Source organism: Sorex araneus, chromosome 4 (assembly GCF_027595985.1).
Source record: "Sorex araneus isolate mSorAra2 chromosome 4, mSorAra2.pri, whole genome shotgun sequence".
In the NCBI taxonomy this organism is placed as follows: Eukaryota; Metazoa; Chordata; class Mammalia; order Eulipotyphla; family Soricidae; genus Sorex; species Sorex araneus.
In genome coordinates this window covers 19121363-19138839 of record NC_073305.1, presented here as the reverse complement: position 1 = coordinate 19138839, position 17477 = coordinate 19121363, and the positions used below count along the sequence as shown (strand labels likewise).

The following is a 17477-nucleotide window of genomic DNA, read 5'->3' as shown; positions in this document are numbered from 1 at the left end:
CTGGTCAATAGCCCTAAATTGGGAGTTGTTGGTTATTCAAAGCAGTGATGTGATTCTCCACCTGTTTCTTTCTTTTTCTTATTGGTTTTTCTTTTTGGGTCACATCCAGCGATGCTCAGGGGTTACTCCTGGCTTTGCATTCAGGAATCACTTCTGGTGGTGCTCAGGGGCTATATGGGATGATGGGAATAGAACCCGGGTCGGCCCCGTGCAAGGCAAATGCCCTGCCTCCTGTGCTATCTCTCCAACCCCTCCACCTGTTTATGACTGTGGCTCCTTTCCAACATTGCTTCTTAGTGTGACCTCCCTTTTCCTACCAATTATTCCGCTGGTCTTCCATTTATGTAACTTTCACCTGTTATTCCTTGGAACACCTTGGGTTTTACACAGTGGGTCAAATGACCAGTTTGAGAAACACTGAACTATAAGCTCCATACACATCAGTCACAGGATTTGTTTAATGAATTGGACAGTTTGGTTTCAGTTTCTTTAAGCATTAAAGGGAAAAAATAATGGCTAGTAATTTTTTTCTGAATGTTAAAGGACTCTGTGATTCTGCTGTAAGATCATCAAGTGATCTCACAACAATTTTGACTTTAGCAATTTGGACTATAGTTGAAGCACTGCTGTGAGGTTTCCCAGTTGTTCAGGTTGTTTTGTTCCTCTCAGAACATGTCTATGAGACTGGGAGGTAATATGTAAAGACCAGTTCTCATCCTTCTCTCAAGAGATGGGAGGCAGAGACAGTGATGGAATATAATGCACAATGCAATCTATTACATATACTGTGATAGTTCCAATGCTCCTTAGTGTAATGAACCTCATTTTCTCTACAAAAATATTAGAAGCAACCAGCATTGGAGGGACTAGAGAGAGAATGGAAACATTCTGTGCTATTGGTGAAAATGTAAATTGGTTTCATTATGGAAAGCAGTCTGGAGAAAAAAAACATTAAAAATAGGAATCCCATCACTGGATCTCACTTATAGGTATTTATCTGAAGATACTAACTCAAGTGAGCTATTTATACTTACACCGGTGCAGTGCTATTTTTAGTAGTCAAATACTGGAAAATCCTAAATGCCCACCAATTTAACTGTTGTCACAAGTCAGCCAACTTGTGCAGTGGCAGGGAGAGATCTAATACAACTTTACTGAGGTCATCTGTGCCCGAGCCCACACCCAGCACTCAATAATATTTTGCTTGTAATTTCTCAGTCCATTAATTTTAGGCTGGCATTTACCTGCCTAGAAAGTAGATTGCTTCCTCAAGATTGCTGATTAGATAATGTGAACAATTTATGTGAATCTCTAAAAATCTTCCAATTGATAACTTAGCAGGAAGATGAGCATAACTCTAAGTGCTACCAAAAAACTGATTATAGCTTTAGATTTAAGCTAGACGCAGCCATTAATTCACTCAGCACCCAGGTGAGAAATCAGAAAGAAAATTCATAGAACTCACAGATAAATTTATGTTGCATGTTGAAGTTATATGAATAAGCTCAAGGAGGACACAGGCATTAGATTCATGCATAGCTATAAGTTAGAAGTTTCTGTGCTTTTCAAATGTATCATGCCTGGGCTATAACTTTTATTTTTTTTATGGGTAGTTAGCTCTATTTCATAGGGAGCCATCACAGAAAAATTGACCAACCAAAAATCCATCAAGCAAACAATATTTTTAGAATGTCACAGAATTCACTGTTCCCATCTGTTCCTAACTTAATTAGGTTTTTAACTTCTAAATTTTACTTTTAATTGTCCCCAGAATCCCTAGATCTCTGGAATATAACAGTCTTCAATAAAAGTCTACTTTTATTAAGTTTGACAGTAAAAGGAAACATGAAAAACTCACCATAAATAACTGAGATATTTGTGGCAAAAAATGAGAAATTTTAAATTATTGAATTACCTAGAACTTGTATATGAATTAAATTTGGATTTAAACCTTGAAATTAAATCAATTTGACAGAAGTCCCTATCTATGACCCAAAGGGAATACCGATTTGATTTGCTGTTGTTACCAATACTGCCAAATTTGTTACCAGTACAAGAAATTTTCATTATCACGTACTTTGTTAGCAATGCAATTTTCTTGGGAAAAAATAATCCTCATAGTTGAGTATTGATACAAGATGCAAATATAGTTTGGAAGAAATTAAAACTGATGATTATTACATTAATAAAATTTCAGCATTTGTGTTACTAGTTTTGGGGCCACATCTAGTTCAGGTTCAGTGCTCAGGCATTGCTCCTGGTAGTGCTCAGTTGCCACATGACAGGATTTGAACCCAGGTGATCTTTCTGCAAGGCATGTGCTCTAGCCTGCTAAGCTACCTCCATAGCATGATCAATACAGTTTGGTATATCTGAGGATGCTATATCATGACACAATGTCTTGCCATGAGGATCACTGAGGTATTCTACTAAGAAACTGGTTTCTTTGGGATAACAAACATTCTTTCATACCTTGGATAGATGGAGTATAGCTATTTCACCATAATTAACCAATTATTTTTTTTCTTTTTGGGTCACACCCGGCGATGCACAGGGGTTACTCCTACTCCTGGCTCTTCACTCAGGAATTACTACTGGTGGTGCTCAGGGGACCATATGAGATGCTGGGATTCGAACCCGGGTTGGCCACGTGCAAGGCAAACGCCCTACCCGCTGTGCTATCGCTCCAGCCCCTATTTTTTTTAAGTACCAATAGTTTACCTAATTTGGCACCTAAAAATTAGCACTGTAGCACTGTCATCCCATTGTTCATAGATTTGTTCGAACGGGCACCAGTAACATCTCCACTGTGAGACATCTTGTTACTGTTTCTGGCATATTGAATATGCCTTGGGTAGCTAGCCAGGCTCTGTTGTGCAGGTGGGATATCTTTGTAGCTTGCCAGGCTCTCCAAGAGCGATGGAGGACTTGAACTTGGGTCAGCCGCATGCAAGGCAAATTCCCTCACCCAGTGGTGTTTAGGACTTACTTCTGACTCTGTGTTCAGGGATCACTACTTGGTGATGCCATGGGGGCAATATTGGTGCAAAGGATAGAGCTGAGGTTGGCCATATACAAGGCAAGCACCTTCACCCCCGTACTACTTCTCTGATCTTAGTTTGTTTATGCTTTCAGTGAATTCTTCCTGAACACTGACAATACATTTTGAGTCTTATATTGAGTTGGCACTGATAAATAATAGCATAGTTCTCAACATTATTAATTTTCTGATCTTGTGCCTTTTTTTCACTATGTAGTATTAAGACCTCGGTTCAAATTTCTTTATTTTTCTGCAGCATACTTATTTCTGAAAGAAGAAAAAGGAAAAGAAAAGGAAAAGACAGATGAAAAAGATAGCTATGGTCTCTTTCAGAATCCTGGTAATAACATTTGCTGATCAGTTCCATTGGTGGATTGGGAATCGATGGCATACATCTGTAAGTCATCAGGTCAGAGTTACAACTTAATTATAATACAACATACTAACGGGCTGGAGTGATAGCACAGCGGGTAGGGCATTTGCCTTGCACGCAGCTGACACGGGTTCAATTCCTCCATCATCTCGGAGAGACTAGGAAGCTACCAAGAATATCTCACCCGAATGGCAGATCCTGGCATGCTACCTGTGGTGTATTTGATATGCCAAAAACAGTAATAACAAGTTTCACAATGGAGACGTTACCGGTGCCCGCTCAAGCAAATTGATGAGCAACGGGATTTCAGTGATAGAGTGATCTAACATACTAATACCATCTGTGAAGAATACATCAATTGGTACCTTCTTGTTTTCTTGTAAACAACTGTGAGAAAACTGGTGAGTAAACACCGTTTCTTGGATGTCCAATAAATGTGTACAAGGCAAACAAATTCAAAACTTGTAACAAAGTCCTGCCTTTATGTTAACTGTCTCCACAGACATTCCATTAAAAAATTCTTTTAAGACTTGATTGGACAACAAGGTTCATGAATAAGTTATAACTTGATAGCTGGGTGGTGATACTCCCCCACAATATTACGAAGATGTTAAAGTAAACAGGTATAAAGTATCTATAGCTCAAATGTGAAGTCATGTACTACAGCATCGTCTTGTCTCTTTAAGACAATATTACTATAGTGAAAGCAAGGTAGTGAGTCTCCATAGAAATAATATTAAATGCAGAGAGAAAATATTAATAAATCATTTTTCTTATTTGGGTTTAGTCACAATACTACAGATGCGTGCTTGGAATAGTCATGTGGCAATTTGCACTTAAATCACCTTTGCTATATTCACAGTAAAAGCAAAGATATGAAAATGTTTATCATAAAAATCACAATTTATGGAGGCCACAAAAAAACCCCAAGTGGATTAAATCTTCCATTTGTAAGTCAGTATTTCTTAAATAAAAATCCAACTGAATCATGTCTTAGAAACAGCCTTGTAGTAAATAGAAACCATCAAATCTGCACCTTTTGTGCTCTAATATTATGAATGATATTTTCATATTCCATTTCTAGAATTGTTGCCAGTTACCAAATTTAAAAAAATTCTGAGAAAAAACCCTATAGTATATAGTCTTCAAATGGTACACTGTTTTTCTTATTTGTATATCCCAAACATTAAGTTTCTAGAAAATAATGATGTGCCATTTTAAAAGCAAGATGTGTATTAGGAAGCAGTGATATGTGGTATTATTAAAGTACAGGAAAAAAGGTATTTTGTAGTTTCATAAATTAAAAATGCCTTTACTGGGACCAAATAGATAGTAAAGCAGGTAGGGGAGTGCCTAACATACAGCTGACCTGGGTTCTATCCCTGGAATCACATATGATCCTATCAGCACTGCCGGGAGTGATCCTTGAATACAGAGCCAGGAATAAGCCTTGAACCCTGCAGAGTGTGTCCCCAAAACAAAACCAAAAGCAACAACAAAAAACCTGATAAATTTTATGCTAAATAAATAAATCAACAAAGACTTTCTAAAAGGCATAGAGATTTTTAAAAGATAAAAATTGTGGACATGAATTTTTCTCTATTAACCAAATCATCTTTTGTAGCTGATCTGTTATAACCCAAACTAGGTTATAGTTAACTTTGTGCTACAAAATCTTCAAAGAATTATTTTTTCCCATAAAATAAAAAGAGTCTAATTATTTTAATAATATAGAGCTAATGATGGCTCCTGGAGTGAATTCTTCCTTGATTTCCTTTTGCTTTGTTTTTTGTTCTAGGGCCTTACACATATAAAACATGTGTTCTTCCATGGAACGATATTCCTTGAAGAAATCTTATTTGGAGGGTAGAGGAAAGCACTGGAGCATTATCTGGGGCCACTAGGGTGTCAGGGTGTCAGGGGAACACAACTAGAGATGCCACTTGACTCACATTCCTGATCCCCCAGAAAGCTTATTCTTAATTAATAATCAGCTTTGCACTATTTCTAGCACACATAAAATAATTTTTGATGTTCTTCCTGAATTGTTTCTCCACAAGAGTATAGAAATGTCCTCTTCATAATACTATTTTATAGGATACCTGATAAACGATTTCACCCAAAGACAGTATATTGTTTAGTAATCTGGCATTGGAAATCAGAAAGAACCATGCTGACTTTTTACTGTTTCCTGGACAAGTGAAATAAATTCAGATATTATATTTTAATATCTGAATTATTTTGATTTAAATTTGAATTAGATTCAAAATTAAACTCAAAATTCCATTTTCAAAATGGAGAGAATATCTACAGTGTTGTATTTTTAGCAGCAATAAAATGTTTTGCTGGTAATAAAAGATCATTCTGGCCAAAAAAAAAATGTTATGCTGGGTATAATATTTAGCCTATGTACATCTAATACATGACACAACAACTGAATGACAACGTGTTGACAAACTAAACCTTACGAAGAATAATCCTGGGTCCACATACTCATCCCTAATCCTCCGATTTTATTTCCTTTGCATTACTCAGAGGAAATTCCCTGAAGCTTTTCAAGTCAGACCTACCAAGAATAGCTAACACCATACTGTCTTTCAGAACTTCCATGGAGCCCGAGCAGACCAAGTAGATGGCCTGCAAAGCATCTCCTTGCCGCAGCAGGTACTCCCCGGGGGCACAGAAAGAGGTTTTGATGTGGAGGGAGAGAGACCTGAGACAGCCCCGGCTGGCGCACTCAAAGAGGGACAGCTGTAAGATTTCTTTGTTCAGGTGCATAGTGATGTCAGAACGCAGCTCGTCTGGGAAGTCTTTCAACAGCTGTTGGAGAAGGCGGAAGAGGAAAACAAGTTGTAGTCCATCATGTCTGACCACGTCTTCCCTCGATCCCCATCCCACTGTTTGTATATTTTAGCTTGAAGAGGTGTTATAGTGACTGGCGCCCCAGTTAGAGGTTGCTGAATGACTGGCTGGTAAAAGCCTGAAGTCCAGAATGCAAACATAGATCTACGGTGACTGGCTTCTCACAAAGAGATCCACTCCGAGAAAAAGAGAGAGAGAGGATTTGAGCACTCTGGTGTCGGGAGCATATGAAGAGAGAACAAACCAAATAATCGCTTGAAAAGTGTTGATGACAGGTTTGGTTGGGGAGACATGGAGTGGTTATTTCATTAATATGATGTCTTTTTTATTTTTACTTTTTTTTGCATTTTGGGTCATACCTGGCGAGGCACAGGGGTTACTCCTGGCTCTGTACTCAGGAATTACTCCTGGCGGTGCTCGGGGGACCATATGGGATGCTGGGAATCAAACCCAGGTTGGCCCCGTGCAAGGCAAATACCCTAGCTGCTGTGCTATTGCTCCAGCCCCAGATGTCTTTTTACTTTACAGTCATGGTCTAACGTGTTTCTGAAGTTCACAGATTATGACTTGACTGAAAAACTATATTTTAAATTTTTTGGGGGGGTCACACCTAGCGACGCACAGGGGTTACTTCTGGCTCTGCATTCAGGAATTACTCCTGGTGCTCAGGAGGCCATATGGGATGCCAGGAATTGAACCCCGGTCGACCGTGTGCAAGGCAAACACCCTACCCACTGTGCTATCGCTCCAGCCCCTATATTTAATTTTTTTAAAGGCAAACATTAGCTTAAGTTACCTACCACAAGATTATAGCATAGCATCTATTATAAGATTTTTTTTTCCAAGAAGGCTAATTAGAGCAAAAAGTTCACCTGACTGACCAAAGTAGCAAGTTAGTGCTGACTTTGGTCAAGGCCAAGTGGAAACAATGTTTGCCACAAAGTGGGTTATAAAGGCTTTAAAATGATATAGATAAACAGGTAGTGTCTTATGCACTTCAGAGATCTGCATGAGAGCATCCTTTTCCCTAGAAACATGTGCTTTCTGTTTGAAAATATAAACATGAGAAATCATATTACCTCATTGGAATCTATTCCATTGTTGACTGACCAGGTTGTTTGGAAATATTCAAGCATCCTTTGCTTGAGCTGCTGGGGTAGGTGATGGACACGGATGAAATCCTTCAGGTCTTTCGTTCTAGTGTGATAGAGGGACCACCTGGAGTACATTCTCTGTATAATTGCTGTCACGTTTCCAAATACCAAGGCATGCATCAAGGCTAGAGACAATAATACAACATATAATTGGAGAGAAACATGGAGAATGGCAGACCCTTTAAGAGCCTACATGTATAGTTTTTTTTTTTTTTTTGCTTTTTGGGTCACACCTAGCGATGCTCAGGGGTTACTCCTGGCTTTGCACTCAGGAATTGCTCCTGGCAGTGCTTGGGGGACCATATGGGATGCCGGGGATCGAACCCAGGTCGGCCTCGTGCAAGGCAAACGCCCTGCCCTACCCGCTGTGCTATCGCTCCGGCCCCATACATGTATAGTTTAGACATTCTTGATTAGGATATAATAAACTTATGTGACTCTTTTGGAAAAACCATATTGGTATAAAATATTTGGTGTAGTGTCATAATCACAGAGTACATCCTGAATGCATTTATTTTATTCCATATGGTTTTATCAAAGACATCTTTTATTAATACTAGCAATATATAAAAATGATGACCCATATCTGATAACAGCCATTCTAGCTTGGGAAAAACTTATTTTGCACTTTCTTCATATTATTTTATTTGCTAATGAATAGCTTAATGGTTCATAAATTAATCCATAAAGTTACAGTTTACTTTTTATAACAAATAAATTAAAAAATATGTCCACTATAATTGGTTTGACTTTATGAAAATGGTAACCTCTTCCTTCAAGCTATCATTTAAAATTAATTTTAGCCTATTAAATATGAGACATTTATACTAATAAAGGTACTCAGGAAGCTCTTAGAAATGCATGTTGAAAATTTTCTGGGCAGTGTAAAGCTCAGATTAGCATGATTCCAATCTCCTGCCTCATTTTAGCTCCACAGTTGCTCTAATTTTAATAATGCTATCAGAAAAATGAAAATGATTCAAGAAGCAAATAAATTCACAGAGAAAAGCTGGCATTTTGCTTACAGCCATCACTGCAATTCCAAGAAAAACCAGGTGGTCCATGTACATGTGACTTCTGTTTTGATGAGAACTCTCAGCCAGATAGATAGCTCTTAAATCCCATGTCCCCACTGAATCATCCCCGTTCCCCAAACCACCTCCAGACTGTAATGAAATAAGACTGTTCGTGAGTGGGATGAGTTTTCTACTCAAGAAATCAGTGAAAATAGGTGGATTTCACCTTCCAGCACTTGGCTTTCACAGTCTTGAAGCCAAAAAAGTATGGGGTGGGAGGTGGGAGAAGGGGTTGCATTCAACAGTCCTCAGCAGAATAAAATCGGAAGAGCTAGGCTGACAGAACAAGTGGCTCAAGACCTTGAAGACTGGAGAACTGAGAGACAGGAGGATAGTTGTAGTTTTTCTGGTGGCAAGACTGGTCCTGAGTTGGACCAGTCTTGCCACCATTGGACCATTTCTCCCAAACCCATGCGTTGGGAGAAATCATTAGTTTTAGCAGTTGGGGTTAGAGAGCAAAGCATGTGCCTTACCCCAGGTCAATCCCTCAACCCTGAGAATGACCGGTATAGCTCTGGGGTCTCAGCACACTGCTGAGACTGACCTGACCGTGATGGTCTCTGAGAGGTACTGGTGAGGCCCTGGTAGTTTCCAAGACCAAATGGCCTGAAGAGAACCACATTTTCAGGACTCTGCATTAATCTACAGTGCTCTTTGGCTGAGTATCCTCAAAGTAGTCCGTGGGCTTTCAAAGCACGTTGAGAAAATAGGCTCCACCAAAAGTTGTATTGGGATGTAATATAGATTGTCTGGTAGGCACTGTCAAAAATCTCAATGTAGACATACCTATGTTAAAACTTTCTTAGCACAAGGTAAGTATATTAGTGCAAATGTAGCAGCACATCCCACCCATCTATTCTGAATTTTTCAGGATCATACTGATTCAGATTCTTATTCTTTATTTTGATCCTAGATCTATCAGAAATTACTAACTACTAGCATAAAATTTCAATCAGATTATAGCACAGTAGCTAAAATTCTTTATTATGTGGCATACCATATTTTTCCTCTATGAAAAACATAAGAGGCTGTTAAAATCTCAGGGCTAGGATGAATGGAGATGTTACTGGGCCTGCTTGAGCAAATCGAGGATAATGGAATGATAGTGATAGTGATAGTGATGAAAAACATAATTACTGTATAAAGTCAATCTCTTGACCTCCCCAGTTAACCATACACAAAATAATGAGCTCAGTGTCTTGGAAGTGATTAGAATAGGGTTAAAGTTAGGATTTGTATAAGGTAGGCATAATGGTATGGAGTATGCACGTCAGAATAAGATACATCTAATTGTGAGCTAGAGGTAACACTCATATGGATATAGTTTCGTTATATGTAAATAACCATAATGCTACCTTACACACAGGATTATTTTGAGATTTGAGGAACTAATTTATTTTTAAAAAGTGACTAGTAAATGTATGGAAAACACTAGTTACTCAAATTATGTTCATTTTCCTTGATGAGTAAAAGAGTTATTATTTTTCAAAATGTTCCTTGGAGTATTTTGTTTGGGATCTAGATTTAAGACTTTTTGGTGACCTTTTACTTCAGTGATTCATGGCATAATCTCTTAATGAAGAACTTTAAAGAAGGACATAAAGCTCCTGATACATGTAAGTACATATAAATATCTATTTTCTTAAATATTAAAAATGAAATACCTTCCAATAGGTCAAAAATTCCAGGAAAATTATATATTGCTTAATATCTTACTATTGAACAGTTATTGGTAGATTAGAAATAGGTCTCATTTTTCTGATTGGATTTAGAAGCACAATTGTTCTGGTGCTTAAACATTTTATTTGGAAGAAGAGATTTCCTTGATAAACACTCAGCAAAAAAGAGAACTTATTCTGCCATAAGTTAAAGAAATTTAACAACAATTTCAGGTTCCATTAATATATTTATGGGCTAAGTGTTTGGAAGTCCTGCCATCTGTAAGAGTATGTAATAGTCTTTTATGGAGATTAAACTGAGTGCTAAGAATAATTTTATTTCACTTATTTTAGCACTGTTTTTCTTAATTATGTGTATGATTTTAACTTTGCTTTGCTTAATTATAATGTCTAAAACACTTAAAGTAAGAGAAGTAATATATTCAGATCATTTAGCATCCTAATTGTACATTATCAATAAAATGAATTACTATATTAATTGTAGCATTCATTAAGGTTGTTGGAAAGTACTAGTTTATATCTGAGGCACCATAATTTTAAAGTCTCATTTAAGCATATGAAAATGCTTTTACATTCAAGGTGGAAAACCCCTTAGCTCTCATTAATTTTCAATTTCTAAGTTACTATTGCTTCTGTCACTGATTGTCACCTTCATGGTGGCAAAAAGTATGTATCATATGAGGTCAACCATTGCGTTTCCTAACAAAGTCTGACTCCAGGACTTCTGTATTGAGGTCAGTTTGGAAATTACCATCCACTTTCCCCTTTTATTCCTAGGAAATCTGATACATATAATTTTTCTGTGTCTTATTTTGGGGTCACAATTGGCAATGCTCTGAGGTTACTCCTGGGTATGGACTCAGGAATTAATCCTGGTGGTGCTCAGGGGACCATATGGGATGCCAAAAATCGCACCCGGATCTTCCATGGGCAAGACAAGCATCATACTATTACTCTGGCCACTGATGTAGATAATTTTTAAAATAACCTGGGAAGCTTATTATTTGCCAGATGTATGGGAAGCTCTTTTCTTGTGCAGGTGTTTTGTACAAAATTCAATTTGTAAAAATCTCATCTTTATCAGATCTATGGGGGTATGGGGATAATTCTCATTTTATTTATCTTTATCTCACTTTTAGGTTAAGCAGATTCCTACAGGACTATCCACCTTTCTCAGAAATTTCTCTTTTAGTTTTGTTTTACTGACTTTCTCCTTTCCTTCTCTTATTTTAGCCCCCCCCCCCACACTTCTCTTTTTGAATTTTGGGCAATATTGCTCTCCTGAGCTGTAGTTCCTTCCTGCCTGCACAGGGCTTGTTTGCTCTCAATCTAAAAGAAGACCAGACTGCAGGCTCTTTGGGTAATCTTAGCTGCCTTTTATTTCTTCCACTTAATCATGGTGCTGGAATATTCTGTTCCTTGTTGTAAGTACAGAGGAATTGTGGATGACAGATACCAAAGAGAGCAGAGCTATGAGAATAGTATTCTAAGTGAAGAATTGAAATGACAGTATAAAGATATTTTAAATATAAATTGACTTTAAGATAACCATAGCCTATACAAGGCTTGACTTGTCATGTTAAGACAATACCTACGTGAGAGATAAGAACTCAGCTCACTATTACCGACCTACTCTCCCCACAAATTTTTATCTTGTCTATTATAATTTTACAGGGTAAAATTCATATCAAAAAACCCATTAAGAAAATTACGTAAATAGTAAATACATAATCACTGTGATTTCTCAAAATGTTTACACTTAAGGAAAATTCTCTTCATCGAGCACATCCTTTTCAGATAAGTAAATAGGATACCATTAGCTACCAAGACATAAAAGAGGACAGGAAGAAATGGAAAAACATCCCCTGTTCATAGATTTGGAGGATTTACTATCACTGTCATCCCGATTTGCTCGAGCGAGCACCAGTCACGTCTCCATGTGAAACTTGTTGTTACTGTTTTGGGCATATCGGATATGCCACAGGTAGCTTGGCAGACTCTGCTGTGTGGGCAAGATACTCTTGGTAGCTTGCTGAGCTCTCTGAGAGGGTTGGAGGAATTGAACCCAAGTCGGCCTTGTGCAAGGCAAACACCCTACCCACTGTGCTATCGCTCCAGCCCATTTGGAGGATTAACATTGTCAAAATGGCAAGACTCCTCAAAGCACTATACAGATTCAATGCAGTTCCTATAAAGATACCTAGGAAATTTTTCAAATAAATACACCAAACACTCTTGAAATTCATATGGAACAATAAAATCTTATAGCAAAAGCAATCCTTGGGAAAAGAAGATGGGTGGCATCACCTTCCCCAACTTCAAACTCTACTACATAGTGGTAGTAACCAAAACGGCATGGTATTGGAATAAAGACAGACCCACAGATCAAAGGAATAGAGTTGAATAACCAGACACTGGCCCTTAGATATATGATCATGTAATCTTTAATAAAAGAACAAGAGATATAAAGTGGAGCAAGGAAAGCCTCTTTAACAAGTGGTGCTGGCAAAACTGGACAGCTACATGCTAAAAGAATGAACTCAGACCTTTGTCTAATGCTGAGCACAAAAGTCAGATCAAAATGGATTAAGGACCTCAATATCAGACCTGAATCCTTAATATATATATGGAAGAAAATGTGGGCAGAACCCTCCCTTTCACTTTAAATCAAACTTCATGAGGAATCAATTTTAATATGTAGTTTACTAAAGGTCACAGTTTTTTTCAGCCTGTGGGTATTCATTTAGTCCAATAGCAATTATTGAAAAAAGGATCATTTTCCACATATATTGGGGTTCCATCTATTTCAAAAGCTAGGTGACATATGTGTGAGTCTGTTTCTCACTCATGTTTCTTTGACCTGTCTATTCCTGAGCTGATATCATACTTCTTTTCATAACTTTGAATACATTATAATATCACAGCACAGGCCTTCCAACACTGTCCTTTATGACTATTTTGACAAGTTTTAATTTTTGCATTTCTACTACTTTTTAGAAACATTATAATTTCTCAAATATACACCATACAAACATACACACTTCTGATGGGAACCTTATGGGACCACTTAGATTAACTTGGGTAAAACTTGTATATTTACAATATTGAATCTTAAAACCATCATTGTTTATTCTATTATTTAGAAATGGCTGTAAATCATCTCACTTGCACTTGTTAATTTCCTATGCAGTTGAGTCGCACATTGGAATATATTTATATTTAATGTTTTTATGCATTGTAGCACTGTTGTCCCATTGTTTATCAATTTGTTTGCGCAGGCATCAGTAACGTCTCCATTGTTAGACTTGTTGTTACTGTTTTTTCATATCGAATACACCACGGGTAGCTTGCCAGGCTCTACCGTGTGGGCAGGATACTCTCTGTAGCTTGCCAGGCTCTCCGAGAGGGACGGAGGAATTGAACCTGGGTCTGCTGCATGCAAGGCAAATGCCCTACCCACTGTACTATAGCTCCAGCCCAATATTTTTATAATCGTAGTTATTTTTATTTGATAACCAATTATTTTTTACATATTTAATTTATGTCAGTTTAACCTTACAGAATTCACTTATCCTAATAATTGTGTGAAGCTTCTTTGGTATTTGTTTTGTTGTTTTCAACATTAACATAGTTTTGTATTGGGATTGACTCTTTTCTCATTATATTTGTTTAATCTTTTTTGATAGTTTTCAATATGCTTCCCACAAATCAATGGTTTATACCTTTTAGAATTATAAATGTCTTACATGGAAGCTCCATCTTTAATCTTCTTCCTTTCTCACACATGAATGCTTCCATATTAGATAATTATTTTGAATTTTTGTCAGTTGCCTGAAATATCTAATATATGACCATCTGCTTTTTCTACATACCCCCATTTTAATGAAAATATATATTTAAAGATAGATAATTATTAAAATTGCTTATTAATTTATGCATACAAGTTCAGGATATTATACACTTACATTTAAAAACTAACCTGTTAAGTATATTTACAGAAATCTAAATGGAAAAAGACATCAAATTTTCTTTTGTAATGAAGTGGATTTTTAAAGATGTTTAAAAATTGCTAGGTAAAACTTCTGAAATTTAAATTCACTAAACCTCTCCTGTCAACCTCTCCTGTCATATCTAAATTGAGGTGTTAGTAACCTCTAACTGATAGTATTGTGACTATTAATGAACAAGGTATTTTATATTGTGAACTTTTATGATTAGTCCTCGAAGCTCTGCAAAGATTTAGCTAGAAATATTAAAATGAAGGCATCGTTTATTCTAGCCTTGGGCACTTGTCATAATAATAGAGCCATTTCCCAAAACACAAATTTGGGACACTTTAACTAATAAATTCAAGTTACTTTGATGCCATTAGGCATTCAAAACCAATGGTTTTCTAAGCACTACTGAAGTCACCAAGGTATTTTAATGCCCCTTAAAAACTAATGCTCCTAGTTTTGCACCAAAACAATTTGTTCAATAATCGCTTAGCAAGTGACAAGGTGACATTATCTGATTACTTCCCCCATATCTTCTGGCCTTGTGACCAGCATCTACTTACAATGAACAGCAGGGAATAATTTATGCTTCAATAATTTCTGATTCAGGATCACTAGCAAAATAGTAGGTGGATCAATAGAGAATGAGCTCAATTATCCAACAGATTCTGTAAATGCCAAATTAGTAGGTTAAGCCTTGAGCACTTCCTAAAATTTCCATCAGGAGTAGAAAAAACATGGCAAATATTAAATAAGTGTAGACTGTGTTTGTTTGCAAAATGCTGTCATTTTGCTCGGCTGAAAGATGGACCATCAAGGAGAGCAGCAATTATGTAAGTCATAACACTGGAAATAAAACAACCACCACAGGGTCTGGCACATTGTAGCTCCGTAGAAAATGAGAATTCCTGTTCTCTGCTCCCCAGGCTGTTACTGCTGTATATGAGCCAAGAGTCTGTTGCAATTGCTCAGTCACAGCGGGAAACTACAGAAACTCTACCATAAGAACTGTCTTTCCAAGAAATTTCTCCTGCTTCCTGGCCCTCATTTCTCACTGCCTCAGAACCTCCTAAGAGTTTGGCACTTAACATTTATGGCTTGGAATTGTTAAACCTCTTTCTACATATGTCAGCCTATCTCTTCCAAGCTAGATTAAGTTCCTTCGGGAGAGGTTGATCTTTAAACTTTGATTTCACTTGAGGTTGGATGAGTGCTTAAAGCCCACCGTACTGATTTCACATCTACTGAGCAAAGAAGCTGGAAGTCATTACCTATTATGGGTTCAAAACTCACAGCGATATCTGGAATCAAGGCCATTAAAAGATAGTGATGTGAAAAAAAAAGTCTGGACCAGAGTGATAGTACAGCAGATAGAGTGTTTGCCTTGCATGCACTGACCTGGATTTGATCTCTGGCACTCCATATGGTCCCCTTAGCACCACCAGGAGTAATTCCTGATCACAGAGCTAGGAATAATTCCTGAAAATTTCCAGGTGTGCCCCCTCAAGAAAGTCTTTAGTGAAAGTATAAAATTCTGATAGAACTTTGGTTTAAAAGGAATGTTTACTTGACACAGATAGATATCCACGTCTCCTACTATCCCATGAAAATCTTCTTAGAATCCAGTAAGTATTCAACTGTGTGTCTTCAGATATAAGAAAATATTGACCTGGGTTCAAGCCTTGATTCTTTAGATACTGGTTATAAGACATTGGGAAAGTTATTTTATTTCTTCCAATTAGGGATTTGTCATGTGAAAAAAATGTAGATAATCATAGCATGAATCATGTATCAATGAGGCAGTTCTAAAAAGAGAAATTAAATATTTCAAAAGAGGGAGTTTACTGCAAGAAATTGGTATGCCTGATGTTGGAGAGATGAATGACCAAGATATAATAACTGCAGAAAGGAGAGTCTGCCCATGAAATGGATAAACAAAGGGAAGAAGTGGGAAGAACATATAAGCCCAGGGAAGAATCTGTGGGAGGCCACAAAGAACTTGGGCTCAAACATTGCATGTGTGGGCAGGTCCAATGTCCCACTGATACAGGGATGCTGAGAAGCCTGGTTCTGAGAATCTGTGAAGGTGCTGAAGGCTGGAGCTACCTGATGCCCCTTGAGTTATCTATCACTGAAGGTAGAAGAAAGCAGGCAAACTTATTCTCTCTTGCCATCTAGCCTGCCCCATTGTAGGACATAAGTGAAGTTGGATGGAAAAAAGGAAGTGAGAAAGTGAGAAACTTCCCAGAAGTCTCCAATTACAAAACAGAGCACAGAAGAAGGGTCTGAAGCTCGAAGACAACAGTAGAATAACTTGTCTATTTGCAAAATGGGATGATAAAAGCGCTGAGTCCATGTATCTGCCTTAAGAGTTACTTAGGGTAGTATATCAAAACACTTAGCACAGAGAATAGAACATGAGTGCAAGTAATGTTTATTATGATGTTTGTGTGTTTTTTTGAACCGTTATCTATAAGACACCTTTAAGGTACTATATTAGAATTAATAAAATTTAAAAACACAAAACAGTAAAATGGAATGTGAAACACAGACTTAAAATTCAGACTCTAACTCAGAAATGCGAATGATAAATATCACACTAAGATATTAGTTCTTTCAAAATCAAATATTAGATAAACAGCTCTTCGTCTGTCAGAAAAATGGAATTCTTTATATGACTGGCTTTCCTTGCTAAGCTATCATGAAGATGAAAATGTTTTCATGATTTCTTTTCTTTTAAATTTTATTGAATCACTGTGAGATAGTTAGAAGCTTTCATGTTTGGGTTACAATCTCACAATGATCAAACACCCATCCCTCCACCAGTGCATATTCCCCACCACCAATATCCCCGATATACCCCCCTTTCCCATCCTCCCCCTGCCTCCATAGGGCAGACAATGTTCCCCATACTCTCTCTCTACTTTTGGGCATTATGGCTTGCTACAGATACTAAGAGGTTGTTTTCATTGACTTCTTTATAAATACTTTTAGACTCTTCCCATGTAAACCAAACATGTCTAGTGTGTTTGAGGACACAGCAAACAAAACACTTGTTCCTTCTCTTGGTATAAAAGAAAGTGTCCCTTACCCCCAATTAGCATGGTGCAGATAGAGAAGATCTTTTCTGCATCTGTATTAGCAGACACATTCCCAAACCCAACACTGGTGAGGCTGCTGAGGGTGAAGTATAGAGCAGCAATGTAGGCACTTCGGATCGACGGGCCCCCCAAAGTATTGTTGCCATAGTATGGAGATTCCAGTCTCTTTCCCAGCTCATGGAGCCAACCTGCAGAGA

At 37.5% G+C, this 17477-nt stretch overlaps 1 protein-coding gene across 1 annotated transcript in view; it reads right to left on the bottom strand.

Moving 5' to 3' along the window:
* KCNH8 (potassium voltage-gated channel subfamily H member 8) overlaps positions 1 to 17477 on the bottom strand; it is a 384704-nt gene that overhangs the window by 72770 nt on the left and 294457 nt on the right. Inside the window, exons 8-10 of the mRNA XM_004603820.2 lie at positions 17271 to 17468; positions 7355 to 7554; positions 5984 to 6233 (exon numbers count right to left, since the gene is read on the bottom strand). Coding sequence (XP_004603877.2) covers positions 5984 to 6233; positions 7355 to 7554; positions 17271 to 17468 — 648 coding nt within the window. The remainder of the gene's footprint in view (positions 1 to 5983; positions 6234 to 7354; positions 7555 to 17270; positions 17469 to 17477) is intronic.